Source organism: Armigeres subalbatus, chromosome 2 (genome assembly GCF_024139115.2).
Source record: "Armigeres subalbatus isolate Guangzhou_Male chromosome 2, GZ_Asu_2, whole genome shotgun sequence".
NCBI lineage: Eukaryota > Metazoa > Arthropoda > Insecta > Diptera > Culicidae > Armigeres > Armigeres subalbatus.
In genome coordinates, this window is record NC_085140.1 from 80,103,632 (window position 1) to 80,131,068 (window position 27,437).

At 50.2% G+C, this 27,437-nt stretch overlaps 2 protein-coding genes across 5 annotated transcripts in view; both read right to left on the minus strand.

The window, feature by feature from the left end:
* Positions 1 to 27,437, minus strand: part of LOC134209409 (zwei Ig domain protein zig-8) — a 969,833-nt gene that overhangs the window by 846,697 nt on the left and 95,699 nt on the right. The gene's annotated exons all lie outside the window — the stretch shown is intronic.
* Positions 18,026 to 20,851, minus strand: LOC134209064 (uncharacterized). Its single transcript, XM_062685046.1, has 5 exons — positions 20,723 to 20,851; positions 20,341 to 20,671; positions 20,014 to 20,294; positions 19,197 to 19,977; positions 18,026 to 19,137 (listed from the first exon to the last, which is right to left on the minus strand). The coding sequence occupies exons 1-5, from the start codon at positions 20,849 to 20,851 to the stop codon at positions 18,026 to 18,028; spliced, it is 2,634 nt and encodes an 877-aa protein (XP_062541030.1).

Here is a 27,437-nt window from a genome sequence, read left to right on the forward strand (position 1 = left end):
GTTCCTCCTGAATTCCTCCGAAGTTCCTCCCGGAATTCCTCCGAAGTTCCTCCTGAATTCCTCCGGAAGTTCCTCCCGGAATTCCTCCGGAAGTTCCTCCCGGAATTCCTCCGGAAGTTCCTGCCTGAATTCCTCCGGAAGTTCCTGCCTGAATTCCTCCGGAAGTTCCTCCCTGAATTCTTCCGGAAGTTCCTCCCGGAAGTTCCTCCCAGCATTCCTCCGTCAGTTGCTCCCGGAATTCCTCCGGAAGTTCCTCCCGGAACTCCTCCGAAAGTTCCTCCCGGAATTCCTCCGGAAGTTCCTCCGGAAGTTCCTCCCGGAATTCCTCCGGAAGTTCCTCCCGGAATTCCTCCGGAAGTTCCTCCCGGAATTCCTCCGGAAGTTCCTCCCGGAATTCCTCCGGAAGTTCCTCCTGAATTCCTCCGGAAGTTCCTCCTGAATTCCTCCGAAGTTCCTCCTGAATTCCTCCGGAAGTTCCTCCCGGAATTCCTCCGGAAGTTCCTCCTGAATTCCTCCGGAAGTTCCTCCTGAATTCCTCCGGAAGTTCCTCCTGAATTCCTCCGGAAGTTCCTCCTGAATTCCTCCGGAAGTTCCTCCTGAATTCCTCCGGAAGTTCCTCCTGAATTCCTCCGAAGTTCCTCCTGAATTCCTCCGAAGTTCCTCCTGAATTCCTCCGGAAGTTCCTCCGGAATTCCTCCGGAAGTTCCTCCTGAATTCCTCCGAAGTTCCTCCTGAATTCCTCCGAAGTTCCTCCTGAATTCCTCCGGAAGTTCCTCCTGAATTCCTCCGGAAGTTCCTCCGGAATTCCTCCGAAGTTCCTCCTGAATTCCTCCGAAGTTCCTCCTGAATTCCTCCGGAAGTTCCTCCTGAATTCCTCCGAAGTTCCTCCCTGAATTCCTCCGGAAGTTCCTCCTGAATTCCTCCGAAGTTCCTCCTGAATTCCTCCGGAAGTTCCTCCTGGAATTCCTCCGGAAGTTCCTCCTGAATTCCTCCGGAAGTTCCTCCTGAATTCCTCCGAAGTTCCTCCTGAATTCCTCCGGAAGTTCCTCCTGAATTCCTCCGAAGTTCCTCCTGAATTCCTCCGGAAGTTCCTCCTGGAATTCCTCCGAAGTTCCTCCCGGAATTCCTCCGGAAGTTCCTCCCGGAATTCCTCCGAAGTTCCTCCTGAATTCCTCCGAAGTTCCTCCGGAATTCCTCCGGAAGTTCCTCCTGAATTCCTCCGAAGTTCCTCCTGAATTCCTCCGAAGTTCCTCCTGAATTCCTCCGAAGTTCCTCCTGAATTCCTCCGGAAGTTCCTCCTGAATTCCTCCGGAAGTTCCTCCTGAATTCCTCCGAAGTTCCTCCTGAATTCCTCCGAAGTTCCTCCTGAATTCCTCCGGAAGTTCCTCCCGGAATTCCTCCGGAAGTTCCTCCTGAATTCCTCCGGAAGTTCCTCCTGAATTCCTCCGGAAGTTCCTCCTGAATTCCTCCGGAAGTTCCTCCCTGAATTCCTCCGAAGTTCCTCCCTGAATTCCTCCGAAGTTCCTCCTGAATTCCTCCGGAAGTTCCTCCTGAGTTCCTCCCGAAATTCCTCCGGAAGTTTCTCTGGAAGTTCCTCCTGAAGTTCCTCCGGAAGTTCCTCCCGGAATTCCTCCGGAAGTTCCTCCTGAATTCCTCCGGAAGTTCCTCCTGAATTCCTCCGAAGTTCCTCCTGAATTCCTCCGAAGTTCCTCCTGAATTCCTCCGGAAGTTCCTCCTGAATTCCTCCGGAAGTTCCTCCTGAATTCCTCCGGAAGTTCCTCCTGAATTCCTCCGAAGTTCCTCCTGAATTCCTCCGAAGTTCCTCCTGGAATTCCTCCGAAGTTCCTCCTGAATTCCTCCGAAGTTCCTCCCTGAATTCCTCCGGAAGTTCCTCCTGAATTCCTCCGAAGTTCCTCCTGAATTCCTCCGAAGTTCCTCCTGAATTCCTCCGAAGTTCCTCCTGAATTCCTCCGAAGTTCCTCCCTGAATTCCTCCGGAAGTTCCTCCTGAATTCCTCCGGAAGTTCCTCCTGAATTCCTCCAGAAGTTCCTCCTGAATTCCTCCGAAAGTTCCTCCTGAATTCCTCCGGAAGTTCCTCCGGAAGTTTCTCCCTGAATTCCTCCGAAAGTTCCTCCTGAATTCCTCCGGAAGTTCCTCCTGAATTCCTCCGAAGTTCCTCCTGAATTCCTCCAGAAGTTCCTCCCAGTATTCCTCCGAAAGTTCCTCCTGGAATTCCTCCGAAGTTCCTCCTGAATTCCTCCAGAAGTTCCTCCTGAATTCCTCCGAAAGTTCCTCCTGAATTCCTCCGGAAGTTCCTCCTGAATTCCTCCGAAGTTCCTCCCGGAATTCCTCCGAAGTTTCTCCTGAATTCCTCCGGAAGTTCCTCCTGAATTCCTCCGGAAGTTCCTCCTGAATTCCTCCGAAGTTCCTCCTGAATTCCTCCGAAGTTCCTCCCTGAATTCCTCCAGGAGTTCCTCCTGAACTCCTCCGGAAGTTCCTCCTGAATTCCTCCGGGAGTTCCTCCTGAATTCCTCCGGAAGTTCCTCCTGAACTCCTCCGAAAGTTCCTCCTGAATCCTCCGAAAGTTCCTCCTGAATTCCTCCGAAGTTCCTCCTGAATTTCTCCGAAGTTCTTCCTGAATTCCTCCGGAATTCCTCCGAATTCTCCGAAGTTCCTCGCGGAATTCCTCCGGAAGTTCCTCGCGGAATTCCTCCGGAAGTTCCTCCTGAATTCTCCGGAAGTTCCCCAGAATTCCACTGGAAGTTCCTCCCTGAATTCCTCCGAAGTTCCTCCTGAATTCCTCCGGAAGTTCCTCCCTCAATTCCTCCGGAAGTTCCTCCCGGAATTCCTCCGGAAGTTCCTCCCTGAATTCCTCCGGAAGTTCCTCCCGGAATTCCTCCGGAAGTTCCTCCTGGAATACCTCCGGAAGTTCCTCCCGGAATTCCTCCGGAAGTTCCTCCCGGAATTCCTCTGGAAGTTCCACCCGGAATTCCTCCGGAAGATCCAAATTTGGCTTCCCGTACGGAAGTGTGAAGTTTGGTGAATTGAACTCACTTTTGGGTAGTGTAGTTCTTCCGCGTAAGGAACAGTGTAGTGCATAAATTTTATGAGTTGCATATTGCCAACAGATGTGGCACAGCAACAATAATTCCCATCGTCAAGGTCTTGCAACGTGAGCAAGAACAACCAAATGCAAAAGCCCATGTTGCAATCGCCAACGATGCTCATTTCCCAAGCTCAATATTCCCAGGCTAAATGATTCTCGAATTTCACCTATCGACGGGTTGTCAACTGCAATATAATTTTAACGCATATCGATGTTACCATGCGCCTCCTATTTACCGATTCTCTCATTCTCTCGATTTGTCTCTGTGAAACCAATTATGTAGCTGAGAATTAAGGCTCAATAGATTTCTTAGACTTGAATAGAATTCATTCGTATCGCAACCACGGAGTTGAGCACTTCGGATGACCTCCTCGATATCATACGTAGTACAACAGTCTGTGTTTAAAAACTCGAACTTCGAACTACGTTGGACGGTTCGATTGGGAAATTTGTCACTACTCGCGGGTCTCTAAATTTTAACATCATCTTAGGGGACACGTTACAGCTTCTTCTTCTTCTTCTTCTTCTTATTGGCATTGCATCTCCCACTGGGTCATTGCCGCCTCGCAGCTTTGTGTTCATTCAGCAATTCCACAGTTGTTAACCGCGAGGTTTCCTAGAGGAGTCACCATTTTTGCATTCATTTATCATGGGGCACTCCTTAATCGTGAGGTCTTGCTTCATAGTCACGAATTTTACTCCTAGGCTTAGGAGGGGTGCATGGACACGTTACATAGACATCTTTAAATGATACTTGTTTTGTTTTAAATGATACTTGCAATTGTTTTTATAGCAAACCAGACACAAATATCGAGATTGCAGCTTTTGCAGAATAAGATTATGCGTTTGCAGGGGTATGTGGCGGGACCATCATCATCTTTTCATCTACTACACCAAGGAGTTGTAACACAAGAGCTTTAAATACATTGGTAGTCGACTAAATAAGATAAGATAGAACCAAAATGACGAGATCCGAATATTCAATATTCACGATCACCCACGAATCTTCGAGTCATCTGACCCACAACAAAATGATATTCTAGCCTCATGGAAATGTTTTCTACTGATGCTTTACTTGGAACCGAGCGACATTCAATCAATCAATGTACAACCGAAAATTGATAAAGTATAATATAAAATTGGCATTCAGCAGAAACGAAAATTCCAACGCACATCAAACCGCCCGCCCTTGGCAGCTTGTCCCAGATCCCGTCGAACGGTACCGGTTGACTTCTATCAATAATTCAATTACCGTTTTGGCCACCGCATCTTCTGTGCTTTTGACTTAACTTGATGTTCCGAGAACCTTCCCGTCGAAAGTCGGAAAACTCGAAATGTGTAAGAAAGAGAATTATTGAACGGATAGCTCTGTCCTCTGACTCGGCAGGTCTGGGCTGCTGGGCGATGGAAAACTTTTTTTCCTTCACGATGTGTGATGATGGCACCGGTAAACACACGAGCTATTTTTATCTCGCCCTCGTCAGGGACTCCTTTTCTCGGTCGGACCACCGACGAAAACGTCCGAAGCGGAGGATATAAATTGCTTTGTCTCAAGAGGATTCCCTTCTTTGCCCGTATGACTACGTATTCGAGATGAAAGGTGTACCCGCTCTATGTGTGTCAACCCATCGTCGTCGGATTGATTTGTACCCACGTTCGATCCGGCCGGGGGAGATTTCCCAGGGAAAATGTTTGCCATCCCTCTTGAGCATGCCATGATGGAGAGATCATGGATCGATTCCTGTGGTGCGGCACGTGAGGTTGTGATGTTTATGTGCTGTTATTGAAATTTTGGTAAAATTTATTGCCTGATCTGACTGACTGTTGCTTTGCTATGCCCATCGACAGCAGTTCTATGCTGGAAGAGATGGATGGGCTGGCGGTGGCTCGGATGTATTCAATCAGTTCAACGGACTCATGCCTGCCATCACCAGCATAAAGGGTATGTGGTCGTTTTTACAATTTCGAGGAAAAATCTAAACTGTTTAAAGCTATGTCCATTTAGAATCCGGAATAATAAAAACCTCTGTATCTCGGTAACAGATTGACGTACAAATAAAGTTAATACATCAAAACAAGGGTAATTCACTGTACTTTAAGGAAAAAATATTGATACAAATCATTTCTTCTTGTTTGTAGTGAAAATTCGCACCTTTTTCTTTATTGCTCTCATCAAAAGTTGCACACCTCCGGAGTCAACTTCCATGGCACATTTGTTCCACATTTTGGTCATCTGAGTCGCGTTCCAAGCTGTTATTCAACTTTTCTTAAGCTTCCGCTTCATTACTGCCCAAAATGTCTCGATGCGCCGGAGCTGTGGGCAGTTGCGTGGATTTATGTTTTTATCGATGAAATCTTCGTTATTATCGCGGTGAATGACTTCCCGGCTGTAGTGGCAACTCGCCAAATCTGGCCAAACCTTCACGGGACCTTTATGGGCTTTATGGAAGGTAGACCGCGGTTTTTGAGACATTCCTCCTTGTACAGCTTCGAGTCCATCGTCTTATTCGTCACAAACCACACACACTTGTTTGTCCAAATTGCAAACTTAAAATTCGCAGGAACTACTTCTCGTGCCGTCGCCATGTAGAATTTTTGGCTAGGAAGCTGTCCGAAATCTCTTTTGACGTAGGTTCCATCGTCGACGAGCAGGATTATCAACGTGGGTGTGCAGATTTTTTATCTCCTTTCGGCTTCCATCTGGAATAATTTTTGACTCGCTGCACGAAACATTGTGAAATTTATACCACAGCAAGTTGGCGCCTGGATAGACAAACTGCTGTAAAAATAATTCTTGCAGCGGTCACTTTCTGTGCCGCTCTATTGGGGGGACGTAAATCGAATGTAAAATCGAATAAATCAAACGTAGAAAGAATTTTTGCTAAAATTTCTTGTATTTCTCTTAATTTATTGACAGTTGATACGGCAGACCATTTGATTCAAATTGTTTCAAGAGGCCCGGAAGCCTCCTTTCAAGAGGCCCGGAAGCCTCCTTTCAAGAGGCCCGGAAGCCTCCTTTCAAGAGGCCCGGAAGCCTCCTTTCAAGAGGCCCGGAAGCCTCCTTTCAAGAGGCCCGGAAGCCTCCTTTCAAGAGGCCCGGAAGCCTCCTTTCAAGAGGCCCGGAATACTGCTTTCAAGAGGCCCGGAATCCTCCTTTCAAGAGGCCCGGAAGCCTCCTTTCAAGAGGCCCGGAAGCCTCCTTTCAAGAGGCCCGGAAGCCTCCTTTCAAGAGGCCCTGAAGCCTCCTTTCAAGAGGCCCAGGCCTCCTTTCAAGAGGCCCGGAAGCCTCCTTTCAAGAGGCCAGGCCTCCTTTCAAGAGGCCCGAAGCCTCCTTCAAGAGGCCCGGAAGCCTCCTTTCAAGAGGCCCGGAAGCCTCCTTCAAGAGGCCCGGAAGCCTCCTTTCAAGAGGCCCGAAGCCTCCTTTCAAGAGGCCCGGAAGCCTCCTTTCAAGAGGCCCTGAAGCCTCCTTTCAAGAGGCCCGGAAGCCTCCTTTCAAGAGGCCCGAAGCCTCCTTTCAAGAGGCCCGGAAGCCTCCTTTCAAGAGGCCCGGAAGCCTCCTTTCAAGAGGCCCGAAGCCTCCTTTCAAGAGGCCCGGAAGCCTCCTTTCAAGAGGCCCGAAGCCTCCTTTCAAGAGGCCCGGAAGCCTCCTTTCAAGAGGCCCGGAAGCCTCCTTTCAAGAGGCCCGAAGCCTCCTTTCAAGAGGCCCGAAGCCTCCTTTCAAGAGGCCCGAAGCCTCCTTTCAAGAGGCCCGAAGCCTCCTTTCAAGAGGCCTGGAAGCCTCCTTTCAAGAGGCCCGGAAGCCTCCTTCAAGAGGCCCGGAAGCCTCCTTTCAAGAGGCCCGAAGCCTCCTTTCAAGAGGCCTGGAAGCCTCCTTTCAAGAGGCCCAAGCCTCCTTCAAGAGGCCCAAAGCCTCCTTTCAAGAGGCCCGGAAGCCTCCTTCAAGAGGCCCGGAAGCCTCCTTTCAAGAGGCCCAGAGCCTCCTTTCAAGAGGCCCGAAGCCTCCTTTCAAGAGGCCCTGAAGCCTCCTTTCAAGAGGCCCGGAAGCCTCCTTTCAAGAGGCCCGGCCTCCTTTCAAGAGGCCCAAGCCTCCTTTCAAGAGGCCCGGAAGCCTCCTTTCAAGAGGCCTGAAGCCTCCTTTCAAGAGGCCCGAAGCCTCCTTTCAAGAGGCCCGGAAGCCTCCTTTCAAGAGGCCCGGAAGCCTCCTTTCAAGAGGCCCGGAAGCCTCCTTCAAGAGGCCCGGAAGCCTCCTTTCAAGAGGCCCAGCCTCCTTTCAAGAGGCCCGAAGCCTCCTTTCAAGAGGCCCTGAAGCCTCCTTTCAAGAGGCCCGAAGCCTCCTTTCAAGAGGCCCAGAGCCTCCTTTCAAGAGGCCCAAGCCTCCTTTCAAGAGGCCCGGAAGCCTCCTTCAAGAGGCCCAAGCCTCCTTTCAAGAGGCCCAAGCCTCCTTTCAAGAGGCCCAGCCTCCTTTCAAGAGGCCCGGAAGCCTCCTTTCAAGAGGCCTGAAGCCTCCTTTCAAGAGGCCCAGGCCTCCTTTCAAGAGGCCCGGAAGCCTCCTTTCAAGAGGCCCGAAGCCTCCTTTCAAGAGGCCCTAAGCCTCCTTTCAAGAGGCCCGGAAGCCTCCTTTCAAGAGGCCCGGAAGCCTCCTTTCAAGAGGCCCGGAAGCCTCCTTTCAAGAGGCCCGGAAGCCTCCTTTCAAGAGGCCCGAAGCCTCCTTTCAAGAGGCCCGGAAGCCTCCTTTCAAGAGGCCCAAGCCTCCTTTCAAGAGGCCCAAGCCTCCTTTCAAGAGGCCCGGAAGCCTCCTTTCAAGAGGCCCAGAAGCCTCCTTTCAAGAGGCCCGAAGCCTCCTTTCAAGAGGCCCGAAGCCTCCTTTCAAGAGGCCCTGAAGCCTCCTTTCAAGAGGCCCGGAAGCCTCCTTTCAAGAGGCCCGGAAGCCTCCTTTCAAGAGGCCCAGGCCTCCTTTCAAGAGGCCCGGAAGCCTCCTTTCAAGAGGCCCGGAAGCCTCCTTTCAAGAGGCCCGGAAGCCTCCTTTCAAGAGGCCCAAGCCTCCTTTCAAGAGGCCCAAGCCTCCTTTCAAGAGGCCCGGAAGCCTCCTTTCAAGAGGCCCGGAAGCCTCCTTTCAAGAGGCCCGAAGCCTCCTTCAAGAGGCCCGGAAGCCTCCTTTCAAGAGGCCCGGAAGCCTCCTTTCAAGAGGCCCAGAAGCCTCCTTTCAAGAGGCCCAAGCCTCCTTTCAAGAGGCCCGGAAGCCTCCTTTCAAGAGGCCCAAGCCTCCTTTCAAGAGGCCCGGAAGCCTCCTTTCAAGAGGCCCAGGCCTCCTTTCAAGAGGCCCGGAAGCCTCCTTTCAAGAGGCCTGGAAGCCTCCTTTCAAGAGGCCCAAGCCTACTTTCAAGAGGCCCAGAAGCCTCCTTTCAAGAGGCCCGGAAACCTCCTTTTAAGAGGCCCGGAAGCCTCCTTGCAAGAGGCTCAGGAGCCTGTTTTCAAGAGGCCAGGAAACCTCTTTTCCAGAGGCCCGAAGCCTCCTTTCAAGAGGCCTGGAAGCCTAATTTAAAGAGGCCCAAAAGCCTCATTTCAACAGGCCCGGAAGCCTCATTTCAAGAGGCCCAGAAGCCTCCTTTCAAGAGGCCCGGAAGCCTCCTTTCAAGAGGCCCAGAGCCTCCTTCAAGAGGCCCGAAGCCTCCTTTCAAGAGGCCCGGAAGCCTCCTTTCAAGAGGCCCAGAAGCCTCCTTTCAAGAGGTCGGGTAGCCGCCTTTCAGGGGGCCTGGAAGCCTCCTTTCAAGAGGCCCAGGCCTCCTTTCAAGAGGCCCAAGCCTCCTTTCAAGAGGCCCAGGCCTTCTATCAAGAGGCCCGGAAGCCTCCGTACCAGAGGCCCGGAAGTCTCCTTTCGAGATGCCCGGAGGCCTCCTTTCATGACTCCCGAAGCCCCCTTTCAAGAGGGCTGGAATCCTCCTTTCAAGAGGCCCGGGAGTCTCCTTTCAAGAGGCCTGGGAGTCTCCTTTCAAGAGGCCTCCTTTCAAGAGGCCCGGAAGCCTCCTTTCAAGAGGCCCGGAAGCCTCCTTTCAAGAGGCCCGGAAGCCTCCTTTCAAGAGGCCCGGAAGCCTCCTTTCAAGAGGCCCGGAAGCCTCCTTTCAAGAGGCCCGGAAGCCTCCTTTCAAGAGGCCCAGGCCTCCTTTCAAGAGGCCCAGAAGCCTCCTTTCAAGAGGCCCGGAAGCCTCCTTTCAAGAGGCCGGAAGCCTCCTTTCAAGAGGCCCAGGAAGCCTCCTTTCAAGAGGCCCGGAAGCCTCCTTTCAAGAGGCCCGGAAGCCTCCTTTCAAGAGGCCCGGAAGCCTCCTTTCAAGAGGCCCGAAGCCTCCTTTCAAGAGGCCCGGAAGCCTCCTTTCAAGAGGCCCGGAAGCCTCCTTTCAAGAGGCCTGAAGCCTCCTTTCAAGAGGCCCGGAAGCCTCCTTTCAAGAGGCCCAGAAGCCTCCTTTCAAGAGGCCCAGAAGCCTCCTTTCAAGAGGCCCAGGCCTCCTTTCAAGAGGCCCGGAAGCCTCCTTTCAAGAGGCCCGGAAGCCTCCTTTCAAGAGGCCCGGAAGCCTCCTTCAAGAGGCCTGAAGCCTCCTTTCAAGAGGCCCGAAGCCTCCTTTCAAGAGGCCCAGAAGCCTCCTTTCAAGAGGCCCTGAAGCCTCCTTTCAAGAGGCCCAGGCCTCCTTTCAAGAGGCCTGAAGCCTCCTTTCAAGAGGCCCGGAAGCCTCCTTTCAAGAGGCCCGAAGCCTCCTTTCAAGAGGCCCAAGCCTCCTTTCAAGAGGCCGGAAGCCTCCTTTCAAGAGGCCAGAGCCTCCTTTCAAGAGGCCAGGCCTCCTTTCAAGAGGCCCGGAAGCCTCCTTTCAAGAGGCCCTGAAGCCTCCTTTCAAGAGGCCCGGAAGCCTCCTTTCAAGAGGCCCGGAAGCCTCCTTTCAAGAGGCCTGGAAGCCTCCTTTCAAGAGGCCCGGAAGCCTCCTTTCAAGAGGCCCAAGCCTCCTTTCAAGAGGCCCGAAGCCTCCTTTCAAGAGGCCCGGAAGCCTCCTTTCAAGAGGCCCAAGCCTCCTTTCAAGAGGCCCGGAAGCCTCCTTTCAAGAGGCCCAGGAAGCCTCCTTTCAAGAGGCCCGGAAGCCTCCTTTCAAGAGGCCCGGAAGCCTCCTTTCAAGAGGCCCAGCCTCCTTTCAAGAGGCCCGAGCCTCCTTTCAAGAGGCCCGGAAGCCTCCTTTCAAGAGGCCCGGAAGCCTCCTTTCAAGAGGCCCGGAAGCCTCCTTTCAAGAGGCCCGGAAGCCTCCTTTCAAGAGGCCCGGGGCCTCCTTTCAAGAGGCCAGAAGCCTCCTTTCAAGAGGCCCGGAAGCCTCCTTTCAAGAGGCCCAAGCCTCCTTTCAAGAGGCCCGGAAGCCTCCTTTCAAGAGGCCCTGAAGCCTCCTTTCAAGAGGCCCAAGCCTCTTTTCAAGAGGCTCGAAAGCCTTCTTTCAAGAGGCCCGGATGCCTACTTTCCAGAGGCCCGGAAGTCACGTTTCAAGAGGCCCGAAGGCCTCCTTTCAAGAGGCCCGGAAGCCTCCTTTTAATAGGCCCGAAAGCCTCCTTTCCAGAGGCCCGGAAGCCTTCTTTTAAGAGGCCCAGAAGCCTCCTTTCAAGAGGCCCGAAGCCTCATTTCAAGAGGCTCGGATGCCTCCTTTCAAGAGACTCGGAAGCCTCCTTTCAAGAGGCCCGAAGCCTCCTTTCAAGAGGCCGGAAGCCTCCTTTCAAGAGGCCCGGAAGCCTCCTTTCAAGAGGCCCAAGCCTCCTTTCAAGAGGCCTGAAGCCTCCTTTCAAGAGGCCCGGAAGCCTCCTTTCAAGAGGCCAGGCCTCCTCTTTCAAGAGGCCTGGAAGCCTCCTTTCAAGAGGCCTGAAGCCTCCTTTCAAGAGGCCCGGAAGCCTCCTTTCAAGAGGCCCGGAAGCCTCCTTTCAAGAGGCCCGGAAGCCTCCTTTCAAGAGGCCCGAAGCCTCCTTTCAAGAGGCCCGGAAGCCTCCTTTCAAGAGGCCCGAAGCCTCCTTTCAAGAGGCCCGGAAGCCTCCTTTCAAGAGGCCCGGAAGCCTCCTTTCAAGAGGCCCAAGCCTCCTTTCAAGAGGCCGGAAGCCTCCTTTCAAGAGGCCCGGAAGCCTCCTTTCAAGAGGCCCGGAAGCCTCCTTTCAAGAGGCCCAGGCCTCCTTTCAAGAGGCCCGGAAGCCTCCTTTCAAGAGGCCCGGAAGCCTCCTTTCAAGAGGCCCGAAGCCTCCTTCAAGAGGCCCAAGCCTCCTTCAAGAGGCCCGGAAGCCTCCTTTCAAGAGGCCCTGAAGCCTCCTTTCAAGAGGCCCGGAAGCCTCCTTTCAAGAGGCCCGAAGCCTCCTTTCAAGAGGCCCGGAAGCCTCCTTTCAAGAGGCCCGGAAGCCTCCCTTCAAGAGGCCCGGAAGCCTCCTTCAAGAGGCCCAGCCTCCCTTCAAGAGGCCCGGAAGCCTCCTTCAAGAGGCCCGAAGCCTCCTTTCAAGAGGCCCGGAAGCCTCCTTCAAGAGGCCCGGAAGCCTCCTTTCAAGAGGCCCGAAGCCTCCTTTCAAGAGGCCCAGAAGCCTCCTTTCAAGAGGCCAAGCCTCCTTTCAAGAGGCCCGGAAGCCTCCTTTCAAGAGGCCCGGAAGCCTCCTTTCAAGAGGCCCCGGAGCCTCCTTTCAAGAGGCCCGGAAGCCTCCTTTCAAGAGGCCCGGAAGCCTCCTTTCAAGAGGCCCGGAAGCCTCCTTTCAAGAGGCCCGGACGCCTCCCTTCAAGAGGCCCCGAGGCCGCCGTTCAAGAGGCCCGGAAGCCGCCCTTCAAGAGGCCCGGAAGCCTCCTTTCAAGAGGCCCGGAAGCCTCCTTTCAAGAGGCCCGGAAGCCTCCTTTCAAGAGGCCCGGAAGCCTCCTTTCAAGAGGCCCGGAAGCCTCCTTTCAAGAGGCCCGGAAGCCTCCTTTCAAGAGGCCCGGAAGCCTCCTTTCAAGAGGCCCGAAGCCTCCTTTCAAGAGGCCCGGAAGCCTCCTTTCAAGAGGCCCAAGCCTCCTTTCAAGAGGCCCGGAAGCCTCCTTTCAAGAGGCCCGGAAGCCTCCTTTCAAGAGGCCCGGAAGCCTCCTTTCAAGAGGCCCGGAAGCCTCCTTTCAAGAGGCCCGGAAGCCTCCTTTCAAGAGGCCCGGAAGCCTCCTTTCAAGAGGCCCGGAAGCCTCCTTTCAAGAGGCTCGGAAGCCTCCTTTCAAGAGGTTTGGAAGCCTCCTTTCAAGAGGCTCGGAAGCCTCCTTTCAAGAGGCTCGGAAGCCTCCTTTCAAGAGACCCGGAATCCTCCTTTCAAGAGGTCCGGAAGCCTCCTTTTAAGAGGAAGCTTCCATTCAAGGAAACTTTCGTTTGAGATGCTCGGAAGTCTACTTTCAAGAGGCTTGAAAAACTCCTTTCAACAGGCCTGGAAGCCTGCTTTCGACAGGTTTAGAAGCATTCTTCCGAGATGCTCAGGAAAAACTCACCCAATTCATCCACATTTCACGAGACATTAATTTTCATTATAATAATTTTTTCCGAATTCTTACTGGAATATCTGTATGGTCACGTGAAATTCATCTAACTCATGGCAAATTTATCTCAAGTTATAAATTCAGCCAAAAATATACAAGAAATTCTTCCGCATTTTTTAAGAAATTCTTCTTGAATGTATTTCATGTGTTCTGCTAAAACTCATGCCACATACCCTGAACTAGACCCTTCGTATTTACCTTACTTTTATTCCCATTTGTGGGGGCGTATGTTTGTTCGATTTTCGCTTCGGAAAGGTATTCGTCACGTACTCAGCTCAGGGGAAAAGCCCAAGTGCGAACCAGATTTTACACCGACAGCATATAAATGGGGCCCATTTAGGTACCGATGGATGTGAGCAACTGGGAGTAGCAACCAACTGAGAAAAGGCGAAAACGATGCGTGCGAGCTGCGCTGGGATGTGTGCCGATGGTCTAGTTGGTAATGACACGGTTCTATGGAACCGGAGGTGCTGGATTTTGCCCGCAGTCCGAGGGGGGATCAATCACTTTGGATCGTCGGGCATCGAAAACTCTCAATTAAGAGCTGTGGAAGTTAATCTGAAACAAGAATTTGAGGGCTGGCAAGAAACTAACATGTTATAAAAGTGCTAAAAAACACCCCCTACGGATAACAATGACGACCAAAATGTCGATCGATACGAAGTTGTGTGTAAACTGTGTTGAGGGTTGGGTAGCCGAAATGTTGTCAAACCCGGCTCACGACCAACCGGGGTGAAAATGGATGCCATCACGAACCTGCTCACGACGGCGAATAAGTTAATTTAGAGGTCCGGAATAAATTGCGACGAGATTGTGATTCCAAATTGTTCCGTTAGTTGCTTTTTAATGGTGAGAAATGACGATGCGTGTAGTATTGATGATTGTCGCACACGGAAGGGGAAACCGGTGCACCTTACAGTAGTGGACGAAAATTTATCAATGTAATGCTGGCCTTCTGTTAAATTTACTTTGGACATTACCGAGTTTCTGAAATAGAGGTTAAAGCTTTTACCATTCTTTTGCATTTTAGAATCTGTAGATTTTTAAGTTGATTGTGTTTCATAAATTCTGGATAACCGATTTTTTTATATCCTTGTTCAATTCAGTATATTTTTATTTTGTTCTGGATATGTGGGTCATTATTTCGTGGTTCATAGGATAAATAGTTTTCTGGTTTTATGGTATCTAATTTCCGATTACACTCTCCAATGTTTCCATTTATAATAATGATCGAATCTTGAAAAGCTCTTTCTACTTCAGCATAGATTGGATTTGAATTCCGTGTTTGCCTTTATATTGACGAATAGCAAAAGCACATTACTTATATGAGCAAAAGTAATCAACGATTTTCAATATATATTGCGAATGGGTTATAAAGTGTTACAATTTTTCCATTCTTATCAGAAACCTATATCCGGCTCATACAAAAGAAGACCGTTCCGTCCCATTGCCTTTGCACATTTTCCTTTCAAGTAATGCTTCGTTGGGACCGTCAAACCCGAAAGCGTTGGAAGTATTCCAGGTGCAAAAGATTTCTGCTCAGTTACCGTGGTTGCCGTGAAAAAATGCCCCGATAAACCAGGCGAAATTAATGGCATCCGATAGATTTTCCCATTTTTTATGAGGGAGGAGATTCTGACAGGTGAAGGATTTATGGAGTTTTATGGCGGTTGCATCAACGTTCTTTTCTGTCCAACATTAAAACGACCAAGAAAGGGGCCAGGGTGTTACAAGACGCCCAACCCCGGTGGCGTGCATAAGAAGGAATGATTCGCCTTTGTTTATGTTTTTCGAGTCAGATCCGAACGCGATGGTGGTAATCAAGCAATTGTATCCAATCACGCCAAATAAATATGGATTGGGGGTCGGGGGCAAATAGTAAGCGAAAAATACCGTTTGAGGTTCGGGACACACGAAAAAAAAATGGTTGAATTGGAAGTCACGCAATAGCCAGGACTGTTAATCTCGAATGTGATTTATGATTGCCCTTGTCAGTAATTAAGAGTGAAACTTTCGTGGGATTTGAGTGATTTTGAAACAATGAGGTTATTTGGTTTCAATGAGTTGAATAAATAGTGTTACAAAGTACGGTGGAGATACTGAAATTGTGTAATTTTCAGCCTGATAGATCATGTTCTGGTGGAAGTCCGAAAATTGACTTTAATCATAGAACTCATACTTTTTGTTCACTAAGGTAGTAGTAGTAAAATTCTTCTTTATTTAATCATTTTCTGTTCAACAATTATTTTTTACATGTACAGTGCTCGGCCGGCTTGGCCCTTCAACAACAATTTGATTTTTTTTGTTTATATTGTTATATAAGTTTTAAGATATGATATATCATGACGGCCATTAGGAGGCGCTAGTGTGTTTTTAAAATTTGATAACCTAACTACTATGTACACTGCTCACGATACTCGTGTGCCGTCACTCGAAGGACTTGCTTCACTAATTTAATTAGCCCCGAAAAGTGAACCGCGAATCACAGCACTCCACCAAATCCACTAAGTCTCGTCAGGGACTTTGACGATTTTTACCACTGCACCGTATCACTCGAGCGCGCAAAGATAAAGTTGGCAGTTTAGCTCAACACTTAGAGATTTTCGAAGTCATCAAACGACCAAACGAACAACCGACCGTACTTGCTTGTGCTTCAACGTATTATTAGCTACTGACTATGTACAATATTTACAGATTTGCTGTTCCTTCTTCTCAGCCAGCTGATGGTTGACCATCGGCTATCGTACGCTGTCGTACATGCGAGATACTCTCCTATTCTATTCTGCTTCAAACAATTTGTTCATGTCATTTGGAATGGTACAGGTTAGGGATCAGTTAAAACGAATTCAATTTCAATAATTATGCTTAAACCTAACATTCCGACCACCTTGAAACAGGAATGTTCCAAATTAACAACTACTATGTACAAATGGTGTTACGGATATAATCCATTGTTCAGCTGCCTGGAACGTAGAAACTCATCGTCGTGGTCCACGGATTGACACGAGAGCTCAGGATTGTGCCTCAGGATGATGAAGGATGTTGTAGAACGGACGTCGTAGATTACCGGGAACAAAGAAAAAGACCAGGTAGATCTTACGAGAGAATGGTAAACTATTGGACCTGCAATTACCTTTGCAGAAACACAGGTGAGCATCGAGCAAGTTCTCCCACATGTTATGTTGATCTTGGTGTCGGAAGCAGTGCAATGCGAGCTACGGCGCGCACCACTTCGTTGGCGTTCGCTGTTTTCAGGGTTACCACACGGACGACGCCATCCTTTCCTGGGTGGAGCTTGACAATTTTTCCCAGCGGCCAGTTTGCTGGCGGAACGTTGTCCTCCTTGATGATGACGATGGCGCCCACCTCGATGGTGACGGGCGGATTGCAACCTTTAGTTGCACGGGACTGCAGTTGATGCAAGTACTCGGGGTGCAGCGAGACCAGATCTGCTGCAGATGCTTCTGGGTGCGATCCCAGTGGTCCAAACGGTTGTCGGCGGTCTCCTTCCAGTTGGATTCCGGAACCGCTTGGAGGTTGCTTCCGACAAGGAAGTGTCCTGGAGTCAGGACGTCTAGGTCGGTTGGGTCCTCCGGTATCGGTGTCAGGGGCCGAGAATTCACACACATCTCGACTTGTGCCAACAACAGATCCTCGTAGGCAAGATTGACGTTGCCGACTACCTTCAGCAAGTGATTCTTCGCCGATTTGACTGCGGCCTCCCAGAGGCCTCCGAAGTGTGGTGCTCGCGGTGGAATAAACTTCCAGGTGATTTCGTTTCCGGAACACCGGTCAAAGATTTGGTTTCGATCGGCGGCTTCAGTATTCAACATGCGATAGACTCGGTTGAGTGCATGCGAAGCTCCTTTGAAGGTAGTGGCGTTGTCCGAATGGAGTTCGACGATCCTTCCTCTGCGGGCGACTAAACGACGTAGTGCAGCTAGGAACGCTGGAGTCGATAAATCGCTCACTAGCTCGATGTGGACCGCCTTGGTCGAGAAACAAACGAATATGGCCACGTAGACTATCGTGGGGCCACGGGTTCGTACTGCTGACTTCACGTAAAATGGTCCACAATAGTCGACACCGCAAACGGAGAACGGACGCGTCGGCGACACTCGCGATACCGGCAGATCGGCTGTGCTCTGTTGGACTAGAGTGGGCTTGGATCGGAAACAAGTGTGGCATTGTTGAAAGACGGACTTGACAAGATTTCTGCCGCCAAGGATCTAGAACTTCTGACGGAGAGTGGCTAGCAGGAGTTGTGGCCCTGCGTGCAGTAGGCTAATGTGAAAACTGCTAGCCAGCAGAGCAGACAGCGGATGTTTGGCGGATAGAACGATCGGGTACTTGTTTGCGACGGATAGTGCGGCGTTACGTAGGCGACCACCGACGCGAAGAGTACCGTCTTCATCCACGAACGGTTTCAGCCACTTCAGCGATGATGACTTGGCGACACGTTCGCCATTCGAAAGATCCGACAACTCCCCAGCAAATGTTTCCTTCTGCTCTAAACGGCAGAGTAGGTATTCAGCGTACTGGAGCTCGGAAGTGGTGAGTGGTACGATGGATGTTGAAATGGATCGGATACTAATGGTCAACGGAGGAAGAGATGATCCGGAACTGCGCAACTCTATGCGCTCCTTCAATCGCTGGATATAGCGGCCGCAGAATGCAACCACACGACGTAACTTGTTGTAGCGAGAGTAACGAGAAAACAGATCTCCACAGAAATCTGCTTGTGCGGCGGTCATTGCCACAATCGGTGCCTTGCGCCGGCGCAGTACGGTGCTAGAATCGGACCAGAAATAGGCGGTGGTGGTGGTCTTCAGCGAGGCCTCCACCTTCTTGAAAAGCTGAGTTGCTAGATGTGCTGCACAGAGCTCTAGTCTTGCGATGGAATGATGCGTGGACAGCGGCGCGACTTTTGACTTCGATGTTAAGAGCTGGACTCGTATACCTTCCGCCGATTCCGTGCGGACGAAGCAGCAAGCTCCATCTGCAACGGAGGATGCATCGGAGAAGAAATGGAGCTGGATAGTAGCACCGACTGACGAAAACACGAAGCGAGAAACTTGGACTGTAGCTAGAATGTGAAGCGTGGTATGGAACTGCTTCCACTCGTGCTGCAGCTGATCCGGCAATGGAGTTTCCCACTCGCAGAGAACACCGTCATGCTTTAATGCCCATAGACGCTGCATGAAAAGCTTTGCCTTCGTGATAACCGGACCCAATAGGCCCAGTGGGTCGAAAATCTTGGCGATGTACGACATTACCTTCCGCTTGGTAAGGATGGCCGCCGGGAGAGGTACTTCTACCTTGAATCGAAGGTTGTCGGCCTTTGGATCCCACGATAGGCCGAGCGTGGAGATTATCTGCTCATCCTACACATCGTGGAGTGGTTGGATGGCCAGATCTTCTGGCGGAACATCATGGAGGACTTCTGGAGCGTTCGACGCCCACTTCTTCAGCGAAAATCCAGCGGAACCGAGCATGGCAGTGATTTGACGGCGAAGTGTTTTGGCGGATTCCACGTCAGATGCGCCGGACAACAGATCATCGACGTAAAAATCTTCCACCACTGGGTCGACAGCAGCAGGATAGAACTCCGCCTGGTCGATGGCAATCTGCTGGAGTGTCTTCGTTGCAAGGTACGGTACGCTAGCCGTGCCGTATGTCACGGTCTGTAGTTCGAACGTAGCGATCGAATCGGATGAACATCTGCGATAGCGGATACGAAGGAGACGGCGATCGTCGTGATGATGCAATACCTGCCTGTACATCTTCTCGACGACTGCTACTATGGCAATGCGTTTTGTCCGGAATCTCGTGTATATGCAGTAGAGGTCTTGCTGGACGACTGGTCCAACAAGGAGCGTGTCGTTCAAAGAATAGCCGGACGAGGTCTTGCATGACGCGTCGAAAACTACCCTGACCTTTGTGGTAGTACTGGATTCCTTGAAGATGACGTGGTGGGGGATGTAGGAGTGTTCAATTCGATCATCTACAGGCTCTGGTAACTCCTGCATGTGACCAAGCTGTAGATACTCCTCCATGAATCGATGGTATGAGTCCTTGCTTGCATGATCTCTATCTAATCGCCGTTCCAAACTCAGGAAGCGACGATCGGCAATCGACCTTGATTCCCCGAGAACCTTTTCAGAATCTTCAGTTCTCGGAAGACGCACAATGTACCGCCCTGCGGAATTGCGCATCGTAGTAGCAGCATAGTGTTCTTCGCATATGCTTTCTTCGGTAGATCGAACTGGAGCCGATGGAATTATTTCCATGTCCCAGAACTTGCGTAGAGCGGCTTCCAGTCGATCGTCAGCAGTGGAGAGGTAGCAGAACCGTGGAATGCAGGTAGCCGAGCGAGATGCGGGACCAGTGACCGCCCACCCAAAGAGAGTTTCGACTACCCACGGAAAACCTTCACCCAGAGAAATCTTCTGTCCCGTGTGGAGTTCCCAGTAAGTTTCGCTACCGATGACGAGGTCTACGTTTCCGGGAACATTGAAATGTGGATCTGCTAGCTCGACGCTTGGAATTTTCCACGCTGAAATATTGACGATGGCTGCTTCAGTACCAAAAACTGCAATTTCATCGAGATCGTTCGATCTCCCGACTCGATGGTTGCTGTAATGGCACTACTAATCTTCTGTGTGGAGGATCCGATGCCTGCGACGGATACGTCCACTGTAGAACGGCGGTTGAAGAGGATCTTCGCCAACGGTTTCGAGATGAAATTCGACATCGATGCCGAATCGAGGAGAGCACGAGCCTTGTACGAGATGCCGTGGTCGTCAACGATGTTGAGAACAACCGTTTCAAGCAGCGTCATGGTGCATGCAGTTTGGACTGCCATGCTAACTTGGCGGGACGTGGATGGAAGCGGTTGCTGAACGGAGGAAACTGTAGAAACAGCGGGCTTCGACGACACGGCTGGCTCTGTTGTGCTTACTTGCATTGCTGGCGTGGATGGTACCTTCGCTGGAGTGAAATCATGCAGAAGCGAATGGTGCTTCTCATGACATGTACGGCAGTTGTATTTGGAATTGCACTTCTTGGATTGATTACCAACGCTGAGACAGTTCCAACACAGGCGCTTTTGGGAAGCCAACTCTCGGCGTTGACTGACGTTCTTCCCAAGAAACACCGGACATATTCGGATGGAATGACTGTCCGAACAGGAAAGTGGACAGGAGTAGCTGGGAGTGGATGAGGCTGATGCATTGACCGACACTTTCTGCTTGAAGCTTTTCTGCTGGAAGCCGGCCACCTTCGACGAGGCTGATTGATGACTGTCTGGCCCGACGGAATTGAGTATCCGCACCCGCTGGTAGAGAAAATCGACCAGTTAATCATACTTCACATCGTCCCTGAGGCTAGTCTTCTCCTCCCATGTGCGTAGTGTGGCGTGATCCAACTTGTACGAGAGCAGGTAGATGAGTGGCAAGTCCCAATATTCCACCGGTTCGCCCAGTTTGGCTAGGGCGCGAACATGACGTTGATAATCGTCGACCAAACCGTGGATGCGTGTTGCACACTCCTGCTTCACTGCGGGCAACTCGTACAGCGCCTTGAAGAGTTGCTTCTTAAGGTATTTCCGGTTGTCGTACCTCTTCAGAAGAGCGTCTTCAAATTGTAGCGTAGCTATCGGCGGCGATATCGACCGATTCAAAGGGTTTGTTGGTGCTACCTTCGAAAGATTGGAGAAGGTATTGGAGCTTGGCGACTGTGGAAATATCGCCGTTCGCGTGGATCATCGATGTGAACGTGTCCCGGAATGAAATCCAACGTGAAAAGTCCCCATTGAACTTCGGTAGGTCGATTTTTGGCAGACGGAGGTGGAAGTTTGCTTGATGTTGCTGTGGAGCGTGAATCGAATCGTTCAATGCCGACTGGTTAGGATCCCCGGTGCGCTTCGAGAGAAGGAAACCCTTTGCCTTGCAGTACCGTTGCTCGAATTCAACGCGTTCGTCGATGTGCTCATCCAGAGCCTCTGGTGCATCCAGCTTCTCGATCACACTCTGTCACTCCGCGAAGGTTTCGTTCATCTTGTCCAGTGAATCAATCCGCACACACAACTGGAAACTGTCGCGATCATGATCGTAATCACGGATGAACCGCTCAAGCGCATCAAAAACTTTAAACAGGCACTTGCGCTGAGCTAAGCTACCAGCCAGCTGCTTCTCCTCTTTAGCAGGCATCGCGAACGAAAACGAACGGAAACGGCAGTTAAATCGAACGATCAAATCCTTCCCGACGCGAAACTAACCGTTTCTACGCGAAACCGAACCGGCGAGGATGATACACAATCGAACGATTTGCTCCTTCCCGTCGCGGTGTAAAAACCCTTCGCGACGTTTAAGATTCGACGGAAGTGGATCGTTTTATATCGAATCGATCTCTCCTTCCCGTCGCGAACGAACCCACTTCTACGCGGTCTCGCAAATCGAGGGCGCGAACGGTTTTCCACTCGATTCGCGGCCGTCTCACCAAGCCACAATAGCAAATAGATAAAAGCTACCCACTTTCTTACGTACTATAATCACGGCTACTACTAGCCACATGCAGGACTAACGTGGAACAGACTCACTGGGGGCTATCCTGGGGACTGGATGCCTTCCAAAAGGATGAAATTGCGCCAAACGGATCCAATGGCGCCGAGTCCTGCTCCAATCCACGCTAGCAAGAGGTGAAGATGGCGAAAGATGAATAGGGCAAATCACCAGCCCACAATGGCCACAGAAAGTTCACAAGATGGCCAGGAACAATGTCCGATCTTCTTCACCACACTAGAGTAAAACTCGCCTTAGTGCACTCTCAAGCGCAAAACTGTTCACGCAACTCACGCACGAATAGTATGCCGCCGGCAGAATGTGCTTCGAAAGTTTGAAACTTCCATCCGCGATCGAAACACTTGAACGGATAGTCACTAATCCGTTCACCAGAATACCGTCGCAATTATCACTATACGTGATTTATTACTTCCACAGCTGCCGAATAGTACCCGCCTTGGTACTATCCCCACGCGCGAAACAGTCACTAAGTGCGCTAATCGAATGTTTTTGTCTCCCACACGAACGAGGTCTACCCGCCTTGGTAAAGGCTCCCAGCGCACTCGCACTATTAGTTCGCACAAAGCAATCGAAAAATGCCAACAATTGAATGGCAGCCACCACCAATGACCAGCGCGCGCGTTTGGTCAGATTGGTTTTTATTGCACTACCGCGGGAATCACTTTCCGATATGAAATGCCTTCGATCCGGCTCAAAGGACCAAATGCTCACGATACTCGTGTGCCGTCACTCGAAGGACTTGCTTCACTAATTTAATTAGCCCCGAAAAGTGAGCCGCGAATCACAGCACTCCACCAAATCCACTAAGTCTCGTCAGGGACTTTGACGATTTTTACCACTGCACCGTATCACTCGAGCGCGCAAAAATAAAGTTGGCAGTTTAGCTCAACACTTAGGGATTTTCGCAGTCATCAAACGACCAAACGAACAACCGACCGTACTTGCTTGTGCTTCAACGTATTAATAGCTACTGACTATGAACAATATTTACAGATTTGCTGTTCCTTCTTCTCAGCCAGCTGATGGTTGACCATCGGCTATCGTACGCTGTCGTACATGCGAGATACTCTCCTATTCTCTTCTGCTTCAAACAATTTGTTCATGTCATTTGGAACGGTACAGGTTTGGGATCAGTTAAAACGAATTCAATTTCAATAATTATGCTTAAACCTAACATACACTAATATTTACAATATAAAAAAAAAGAAAACAAAATTGATGACCTACTACCTACGCAATCTACTAGCGCCCTAATTGGAGCCTGATCCGAATGCTAGCAACGGACCTCAAACTTTTCTTTACACTCACCACAGCGTTCATGTAAGATTTTTATCCCGGCTAGACGGTGGACCTCGGATGTTCTTGTCCTGGGAGGGGTGTTGAGGATCATCCTCAGGAATTTGTTTTGGACCCGTTGAAGTTTGAGGTGGTGGGTTTTAGCGCAGCTCACCCAGACCGGCATGCCGTATTCGATCACAGGGAGGATGATTTGCTTGTAGACAGCAAGCTTATTTTTCAGGGACAATGACGACCGGCGGTTGATCAAAGGGTACAGTAGTTTCAACAAAACGTTACACTTTGTCACCGTTTTGTCAACCTGTTGCCTGAAAATAAGCTTGCTGTCGAGGGTCAAGCCAAGGTAGTCGGCCTCATTGGCCCATTCCACAGTCGTGCCATTGAGGATGATTTTACAGTCCCCAGGCGGAACATGTTTAGGGGATTTAGAGTGGGAGAAAATGATGACCTGGGTCTTCACCGCGTTGATACAGATCTTCCAACTGGTGAGGTACTCTGTCAGGGCATCCAGGCCTTGTTGGAGTTTTGCCACTAGCGCTCTGATCACTCTACCGTTGTAGACGATGGAGGTGTCATCTGCGAACAGAGACAAAATGCCACCTTCTGGAGAGGCTCGGAAGCCTCCTTTCAAGAGGCTCGGAAGGCTCCTTTCAAGAGGCATGCAGAATTTTAAGCAAGATCGAAGTAAGTTCTGGCACTACTGGAAGGAAAGTAGCTCGCGTCACATTTTCACTCTTTCTTTAAAAGAACAATATTGTTGTGTCGATGTTGAATAGAAACTGGTCCATGGGGTGTCTCACAGCTATCGAAGACAGCGAATATCAATCGAAATGAAGTCGATTTGTATTGAATTTTATGTAATGGTACAATTCAATCAAATTTGCAACACACCTTCCGTGAAACTGAACTGCAATTATTCACCCAAGCAAACGTCGATTTCACATGATACCAATGGCATCAACCGAGTTGTTTATTTTTATTTTTATTTAAGTTTGACATGAGATCTCAATTTAACATTAATATTTACTTATGTTTAACAAACTGTTCTCTAATGTAAGGTTTTGGATGTTTGAATGTCTTCTTTAGGACGATACCATCTCCAGCTTTGATGATTCATGAGAAAATCCTACTGAAATTATGTCCAGTCTAAGCTTTTGCAACTGCGGCGGCCGTTCAACATAATTAATTATGTCAAATAGCGTTAGAACATGGTCTTCCGGCCAAAGTAAATGGGAAGTAAAAATATCTATACCACATGTGTGCTGCGACACTGGACTCTAAACATAAATTGATGTTAATCATATGAAATTTACAAAAAACTTTTTATTATATTGACAGTTCCTCCTCCAGATTGAATAAATAAGTCAGGACATAGAAAAAGAATCTAATCAACAAATGAAAAACGAGGAATATTTTTCACGAGGAAGACGAATAAAAATCAAATGAATGAATAACGACTATCTCTTAACGTTCGAATCCGGAAATAAGGTGCTGCCAAAATAGTTCTCCCTGATATACTTTCCACTTCTTGAATAATTCATATGACATGTGAATTAATTTAAACATGTTTGAACAGAACATGACATATGTTCTAATTTGCTCTGCACACATCACAATTTCACTGCTCCGCCCTTCCCGCTAGCCCAACAGGATATGCCTCGAGTCGTTGCCAAAGGCCTTCCCGCTTCATTCATTGAACAAAAAGCAGAAAACGGATGCTTCGGTTTCGAAATAATCGATCCCAAAGGAATGCCGTATGCCGTTCGTTTTATCATACCGAAAATTTTGCTTATCTACCAGACGATTTTGCATACCGAGGTTTTACTGGCTGGGAATGAACAAGAAGCCACCGATACTGCCTTCCTGATGGGCTCCTACCCACTTATACCCGAAACGATGCCGAAGTCTGTTGTCGGTTGAACTGCTTTGGAACTGGAGCAGTGTGGCACACAAACGAGCTTTGCGTGAAAATTGAATGAAGCCGGTGACGAACTTGTGATACCGATGCCTGAATCCGATGAGGCTTTTGTTTGGCATTTACAGCGCACCAGAAGCACTACTGGATGAAGGTATTGATCTGCTGCTTACCTGAACCCCAAGGGCAAAGTTCTCTCGTTCGGATGTTGGCACTCAAGTCTTCTTCTATCTTCTGCTTTGTGAGATTACGTTCCCTGCAAAATAGGACCTGCCCTCAGTTGTGGACTTCCTATGAAACATCAACAGCTACTCGTTTCATACCGTAAAGCTTTGATTCAAGCGACTTAGTCGAACCAGCCCCACGAATAAATATCTAAATAGGGATTCAATCTCAGAGGTTCACTCAACAAGATTAATTTCAGTCTGTCGATGGAGAGGAGTCCAATTTCCCTTTTGCGGCATCGTTACGATGTTGATACCTGCAAAGGTAGAACAAAAGCCTCCGCTCGCTGGAGGTGAATCCCCGAAGCTTGGAAACTCATTCAATGTGCTGATGTTTGACGACGATGGTCTTTGTTCAAGTTTTCCGGTGATTTACTGCCGAACAAATTGGGAAGTAGATTTGAAAAGAATCGAAAGGAAAAAAAATCCCACCAAGTTCATCAACGACGCAGGTCAAACATCGCTTCTCCCGGCTGCCATCCAGCTCGCTCCGAGGACAGTTGGCAGCAGCGTTATTTATGACTTCCGTTTTGCTTGATTGAGCGTGAAACTCGTGTCGTTCGGTGTGCTGGAATTTTCGGTTCCGTTTGTCACCGAACCGAAACTGGACAGTACCTGAAACAAACGCTTCCAACTTTTCTGGCCAAATTTGACACAAATTTGGGAAATCGGTTGTCGTGTGTAGTTGAGGCTTGCTGCTTGTGTTTTTTTCTTTTTTGTGTTTCCAGGAATTGGTGTCAACTTTATCGTAGTTGAAGGCGTCATGCTTTGGTATAAAACGATGTGATTTACCTTTCAACGTTCAAATCCCTGTGGTTCCTTTTGTCGAAATTTCTTATTTATTAAATGATTTTGAAACGTTTCAGATGCTCAAGTTTGATGGTAACTGGAAATGAGCCACAGCACCGATTTTTTGAGCCGCTGTTTGAACAAAATGTTTAATTCTAAGTAATGCTTTTCTGTTTTCATTGAAAAGATCCGACAATAAGCACCTTCAGGAGAAAATTCCTCCAAGACCGCGTGGGAGGCTTTCCAAGCAGCATTCGAAGGTTTTACAAGATCCCTTGGAAGGTTTTAAGCTTCCGTAGGAGGCTTTCCAAGCTCCCGTGGGAGGCTTTCCAAGCTCCCGTAGAAGGCTTTCTAAGTTCCTGTAAAAGGCTTAGCATGCTCCTGCACAAGGATTTTTTTAACTCCCGTGAAAGGCTTTCCAAGCGCTCGTGGGAGTCCAGTCAACACAAGATCGTATATGATGTCACATAAGATGCTAAAGTGGAGGCCATATAGGTACTTCCCCATACAATATGTACGTATATCGCCTCCACTTTAGCATTTTATGTTGCATCATATACGACTTTGTGTTGACTGGGCCGCTGGACTGGTTTCCAAACTTTCGTGGAGTTTCCAAACTTTCCAAGCTCCCGTAGGAGGCTTTCCAAGCTCCCGTGGGAGGCTTTCCAAGCTCCCGTGGGAGGCTTTCCAAGCTCCCGTGGGAGGCTTTCCAAGCTCCCGTGGGAGGCTTTCCAAGCTCCCGTGGGAGGCTTTCCAAGCTCCCGTGGGAGGCTTTCCAAGCTCCCGTGGGAGGCTTTCCAAGCTCCCGTGGGAGGCTTTCCAAGCTCCCGTGGGAGGCTTTCCAAGCTCCCGTGGGACGCTTTCCAAGCTTCCGTAGGATGCTTTCCAAGCTCCCGTGGATGCTTTCCAAACTCCCGTGGGACGCTTTCCAAGCTCTCGTGGGACGCTTTCCAAGCTTCCGTGGGACGCTTTCCAAGCTCCCGTGGGACGCTTTCCAAGCTCCCGTGGGACGCTTTCCAAGCTTCCGGGGGACGCTTTCCAAGCTTCAGTGGGAGGCTTCCAAGCTCCCGTGGGAGGCTTCCAAGCTCCGTGGGACGCTTTCAAAGCTCTCGTGGGACGCTTTCAAAGCTCCCGTGGGATGCTTCAAGCTCCCGTGGGACGCTTTCAAGCTCCCGTGGGACGCTTTCAAGCTCTCGTGGGACGCTTTCAAGTGCCCGTGGGACGCTTTCGAAGCTCCAGTGGGACGCTTTCCAAGCTCCCTTGGGAGGCTTTTAAACTCCCGTGGGAGGCACCAAGCTCCCGTGGGAGGCTTCCAAGCTCCGTGGGACGCTTTCCAAGCTCCCGTTGGATGCTTTCTATGCTCCCTTGGGACGTTTTCCAAGCTCTCTTAGGACGTTTTCCAAGCTCTCGTAGAACGCTTTCTAAGCTCTCATGGGACGTTGTCCAAGCTCTCGTGGGACGCTTTCCAAGCTCCCGTGGGACGCTTTCCAAGCTCCCGGGGGAGGCTTTCCAAGCTCCCGGGGGAGGCTTTCCAAGCTCCCGGGGGAGGCTTTCCAAGCTCCCGGGGGAGGCTTTCCAAGCTTCCCGGGGGGGCTTTCCAAGCTTCCGGGGGAGGCTTTCCAAGATCCCGTGGGAGGCTTTCCAAGCTCCCGTGGGAGGCTTTCCAAGCTCCCGTGGGAGGCTTTCCAAGCTCCCGTGGGAGGCTTTCCAAGCTCCCGTGGGAGGCTTTCCAAGCTTCCGTGGGAGGCTTTCCAAGCTTCCGTGGGAGGCTTTCCAAGCTTCCATGTGACGGTTTCCAAGCTCCCGTGGGGGGGCTTTCAAAGCTCCCGTGGGAGGCTTTTCAAGCTCCCAAGAGCTTCAATGCAAGCTTCCTTAAGAATCTTTCTTAGCTCCCGTGGTAGCCTTCTAAGTTTTTTTGAGAAACCGTTCAAGCTTCCGTGGGATGTTTTTCCAGCTTCCGTGAAATCTGTCCTGATATTAATAACCCAAC